This window comes from Fistularia commersonii, chromosome 28 (assembly GCF_037954325.1).
Source record: "Fistularia commersonii isolate RoL2024-O1a breed Wild chromosome 28, RoL_Fcom_v1.0, whole genome shotgun sequence".
Lineage (NCBI taxonomy): Eukaryota > Metazoa > Chordata > Actinopteri > Syngnathiformes > Fistulariidae > Fistularia > Fistularia commersonii.
In genome coordinates, this window is record NC_141311.1 from 1329426 (window position 1) to 1335009 (window position 5584).

Sequence of the window (5584 nt, forward strand, 5' to 3'; positions counted from 1 at the left end):
CACCACGCATCGCTCGACGCGAGATTTGAGTAATTGAGATGTTTATTGAAGTTGAGACACAAAATATGTCTGTGAAGGAGAGGAACGGGGAGTGGAGATCAAGAAGGTGGAGAAGTTCAAGTAATTTCAAGTCCAGAGTGTGGAAGAGAAGAAAGGTGAAGAAAACAGGTTCAGGCAGGTCGGAATGGATGGAGAAAAGTGTCAGAAATAGAAGATTATCAGCCAGAAGCAAAGGAAAGGTGGAGGAGACAGTGGTGAGACAAGACATGTATGCTCTACAAACAGTGACAATGACCAAAAGACAGGAGGCAGAGCTGGAGGTCAAAGAGATGAAGATGTTGAGGTTCTCTTTGGGAGCGACCAGGATGGAGAGGATCAGGAATGAGTCCATCAGAGGGACGGCAGGCGTTAGATGTTTTGGAGAGAAGGTCAGAGATGGTTGGGTCATGGACAGAGGCAGGGAGAGTCAATATACCGGCAGAAACATGCTGGAATTGGACATCTAGAGGAAGACCAGAGAGGAGATTAATGGAGATTGTGAGAGAGGATGTAAAGGTAGTTGGTGTGAAAGTGGAGGATCCAGAGAACAGGGTGAGATGGAGAAGGTGGATTCGCGGTGGAGACCCCTGAAGGGAAAAGCCCAAAGGAGAAGAAGATGATTAAGTGACATTGGGGACTATTTTCAGCAATGGTCTGATTGGACAACGGTGAAAAAGTTGGATTGGATTGAAAGCCATGATGCAAATATAGATTTGTTAAATTGTCCAAATGTTGGTGCACCCTCATATTCCATTAAACATTTTGCCTTTCTAAAATGACTTTCATAAATATTCGGTCTCTTATTAAAACATTCATTTTCTAATCGTTCATCATTGCAGTTTTCACAGTTCATTCTTGGCGTGCACGGCTGACCCGGGACGCACGGGCCGAGCCACGCGCACGTTTTCCTCGTTTTCCACAAGTAAAGCGTCGAGGTGGCTTTCCGTGAAGGTGGCCTCCGAATCCTGTTCGAGGAAAACTGGGTCACCGGGCGTTATTTTTAACTTATTTACATAATAACAATAATAATAATAATAATAATAACAATAAAAGTTGTGGTTATTATTATTGTTATCATTATATAGTAATTAAATGAATAAAATCAAGCAAAATACATGTTATATAACAATAATTATTCTATCATAATAATGATAATAATCATAATAATATATAGTAATTAAATAAAAATAAATAAAATACATACAAATTAAAACAAATCTAATTAATATAATGATATATATTAACAAAACAACAAAAAACAACAACAACAATAATATTAATATTTTTTACTATTAATATTATTTTTATTACCATTATTATTGTTGTTGTTTTTGTTGTTGTCATTAATGACATCAATCATTATTATTATTTTTATTTATTTGTGATTTGTGTTCAGGACCCACCTGGAAGGAGCGGCGCTTCACGCCCGTGCACGCCGGCGTCTGCTCGTAGCACAGGGAGATCTCCAGACGCTCCGGTGGGTCGATCAGGGCGGCACGGAATCGGTCGCGGTAAGACTCTGAATCAAGATCCAGCAGCTGATTTAACTCACGTATCATTTATTTTACAAATTGAAAACAACTGCAAGTCACAGTGAAGCTGCTGGTTTTGCAGCATCTGCTATTTAAATGACCACTTCAGGATTTGTTTCACTGCGAAATAAAAACGACTCGGTTCGATGCGTTTCCGCCGTTTCAGTGTCGCATCGAGGACTTGATGACACCCGTACGTCTAGAACAAGGGCGTCAAACTCAAATACACAGTGGGCCAAAATTCAAAACTGGGACAAAGTTGCAGTCCAAAATTGATTTTATTGATATTTATCTCCTCCGGATATAACAATGAACCTTTTCATACCCAAGGAAGTTTTGCTTAAAAACTGAATATGGTGTTTCGAGACTTGGAAAAGACCGATGGAAAACTATCATCTCTCATCTGAAGACCAGTTTTCAGAGTTTTTAGTCTCCGCCTAGTTTCAGACTGAGATCTTACAGGGTCTCTACGTACAAGACTACAACCGGATTCTCTCAGCAGTTTTTTTTTCCCCACTGTGAATGTTTTCCCCAGGTATCTGCAGAGCTTCTGCTCTTTCACACCATCATCATCATCGGCTCCTCTTTTTGGACGATCCTCACCGATCGGGACGTCCTTCGCCGTTCCCGTTCGTCCGCATCCGCCAACAAATACCGTCTCCGCCGCCAATACCGCTCCGGCGACTGTTTCTCCACCGCGTTTTCCTATTTCCAGTTCTGTTGGAGCTCATCTATCGGTCGTCCGTTGTGCTACGTCGCCGTAAAGACTCGTTTGATAATATCGGAAACCCAAAACTGGGAAAAGGCTGATCTAAAAGTGCTCAGATTACAAACTTGTATTATATTAAATGACTGAGATAACGGGAGTGACTCTGGTAAAACTGTAGTTTGAGACCAATGGCGATGAGAAGACAAGGGTCTACGAGTCAAAGTGAAGTCCAACAAAGTTAAGGGACGGGGAAACCTGGAATCCCGTGCCCACATGTGACAGCTCAAGCTTTGCAAGAAGTTAATTAGATCTTCACTCGAACTGATCTTACCCAGCAGGCTCAAGCAGGAGGAGGCCAATCCGTCGCCGGAGAAACGTTCATGTTTCTCGGTCAACAGCTTCTCGCACGCCCCTCCACCGATGAGGTCCTCGACGGCGGCGCGTCTTCCCCCGGCCGGGACGTCTCGCAAGGCTTTCCCGATCTCTGGAACCCAGTGGCGTTTTTTTTTTAAATCTACTCACAACCAGAACGCACGCTGACACTTGCGGCTAAAACTCGAACCGAGACCCATCGTACCTTTGGCGACGGCGAGGCAGCTTTCGCAGAAGGTGTCTGCTTAAAAGGAAAAAACGAACACTCGACATTTTTAGAGACCGAGTTCGAGGCGTGCAAAGAAGTGCAAAGTCAATGGCGAAGCTCGCTCACGGCGGTCGACGTCCTCGGCGTGCACAGGCAGGAGGCAGCAGCACGCCAGGGCCAATATCGTTCTCATGGCTGCACAAACGCCGGACGGACTGCGATCTGAGCAGACAAACGCAAAGCCAGGGCTCCATTGCATTACCTCTCACGTGGCTTTAGGAACAATAGGATCACAACCCCCGGCATTCCACCAACAGGTTCATCAGGTTTTGTCTGAATATTCAAAAGAAATGTTCGTGGAGTGAACTGTCCATCGCACCCGATAGATATGCCACCAGTAAATGGAAAATTCCTTAAAAATAAATGTAAACCTAAGTATTGGCAAACAACACTGTGCGCTGGAGTAACGGTATATAGTCACACTCAAAAAATAAAGAGCCAGAGTAAAAGATACTAGGAGCGCTGCCACAGGCTGCCATCTTCCAGCGCCTTCTTTAAAAAAAGAAGAAGAAGAAAATTAAGTAAAATTGGTGTTTGTGATGATTATTTGTGAATGCAGACAGAAACAGTCACAGTTAGTTATAGATGATAATCTACAGGGAAATAGTTTTGGAGCATTCTGCACTCCCACGGAGAACATGAATATCTTCTTTTCTTTCCAGCCAATCACCTGCCTTCATCTAACCCACAGCCAATCACCTGCCTCCATTTAACCCTCTCTTCTCTCACACCAACTAACTTCCTGTCCTTTTTCCCGCCATCCATAAACCTCCTATCTGCTCTTCCTCTACACTTCCTGCCTGGCAGCTCCAGCCTCAGCATCCTTCATCCAGATCCTCACCTTCCCTCTTCTGTCCATGTGCAAACCATTTCAGTCTGAACTTATCTCCAGAACATCTAACATGTGCTGTCCCTCCAAAGAGAACATCCACATCTTCACCTCTGCTGCCTCCTGTCTTCTCCTCAGGGTCTCCAAACTAGACAACATGGAATAAGAACAAGAATGAGAACAATTTTATTTATCCTGAAGGAAATTGTTGTGCTAGAGTTACAAGAAAAATATAACAATAATAAATAATTGTAGAAAATTGTATAAACAGTAAAAAAAAAGAGAAGAAGGAAGAATAAGAAATAGAAATAAACTATAAAAAGTGTCTTAAGTAACAAGTGAAAACTGTAAAGTGTCTTAACAAGTGAAAGATAAGGAGTGCACAAGAGTATGAAAAAATATATACAGATAAATTATTACAATTTACAGTAGGTGGGTGAGATTTTTTTTTAAAGATTTTAATATTTTAAGAGTTCCTGCGGCTGAAGGGAGAGGAATTAAAAAGTCTGATGGCTTCAGGTAGGAAAGACCTCCTGTGGCGTTCAGTGGTATGGGTGCTCGCACCTCTGTCTTTTATGCCTTTCCTTCCTTCAAACCTGATGGGGATTCCTGACTCACCTCATCTGTCAACCTGTCCATCACCACTGCAAAAAAGAAGGGACTCAGAGCTGACCCTTAATGTAGTCCCACCTCCACCATGAACATCTCTGTCACACTTACAGCACACATCACCACTGTCTCACAGCAGGCATACATGTCCTGCGCCAGTCTAACATACCCCTCCAGATTTCCTCATACAGCATCATAGTCCCTCTCTTGGCACCCTGTTGTTTGCTATTTCTAGATCTGCAAAGGCACAATGCAGCTCCCGTTGACCTTCTCTGTACTTCTCTACCGGCATTGTTGAAACAAATACTGCATCTGTAGTGCTCTTTCTAGAGATGAAACCACACCAGACTTTTCTCTCAGTCTAGTTTCCACTTCTTTTTCCCATAGCATGATGGTATTCATCAACTTTATCCCCTTATATTCAAAAGTGAAAGTGACATATATACAGTCTGGAAATGCTTTCCCGTTCAGTGAAATTCTTATTTTGCTGTCCAAGTGAAGCCAGATAGGTAGCAATGAATAAATAATAAACATACTGCTACAGCCAGACATAAAGCGTGCAGAGAAATATAACAGTGTAAAGAAATGTAAACAGTATGAGCAGGATGGACATCATTGAGTATAATTATATGGCTCATCAACTTTATTCCTCTAGAAACATTGAGGCATAAAATGACAATTCAAATCAAGGTAGTGCTGAAAATCAATATTAATAAGAACATGTTCAGGCCTCCAACTCAGAAACGTCGATTCATCCCCCCACGTCAAATCACAAATCAAACACTGTTTATAACAGCCTATTCCATCTGACTCCAGACGACTCTGTCGCTTTCATTTATTCATTTGTATTTTTTTACCGCGTTGTCATGTTTATTGTTTTTATTTATCATTATCTCTTTTAAATCTTTATTTTGTGCATATGTATATATATCTCTATCTTTGAATGTCAAGTAAGGGGCCTCACATAAAATGTATTATTATCATTATGATTACTATCATTACTATTATTATGGTTACTATCATTGTTGTTATTATTATAATCATTATTATCATTGTTTTTATTATTATTATTATCACTCTTAGAGCCTCCGCAGTTTTTTTTTAAGCGACAGTTTTGTGTCTGACCGCTAGGTGGCTCTGTTTCACCGAGTACCCCTCCCGTATGACCCATATATGGTCATTTTTACCTTATACGTATAGCCACGTGGTATCTGACGTCACCAACG

The 5584-nt window shown here is 41.6% G+C and overlaps 1 protein-coding gene across 1 annotated transcript; it reads right to left on the bottom strand.

Annotated features, from left to right (window-relative positions):
- Nucleotides 1–39: 39 nt before the first annotated feature.
- Nucleotides 40–4631, bottom strand: LOC147217099 (uncharacterized). Its single transcript, XM_086176400.1, has 7 exons — nucleotides 4368–4631; nucleotides 3762–3897; nucleotides 2987–3082; nucleotides 2858–2893; nucleotides 2612–2764; nucleotides 1443–1558; nucleotides 40–1004 (listed from the first exon to the last, which is right to left on the bottom strand). The coding sequence occupies exons 1-7, from the start codon at nucleotides 4386–4388 to the stop codon at nucleotides 882–884; spliced, it is 681 nt and encodes a 226-aa protein (XP_086032526.1). The 5' UTR covers nucleotides 4389–4631; the 3' UTR covers nucleotides 40–881.
- Between the last annotated feature and the right edge of the window lie 953 nt (nucleotides 4632–5584).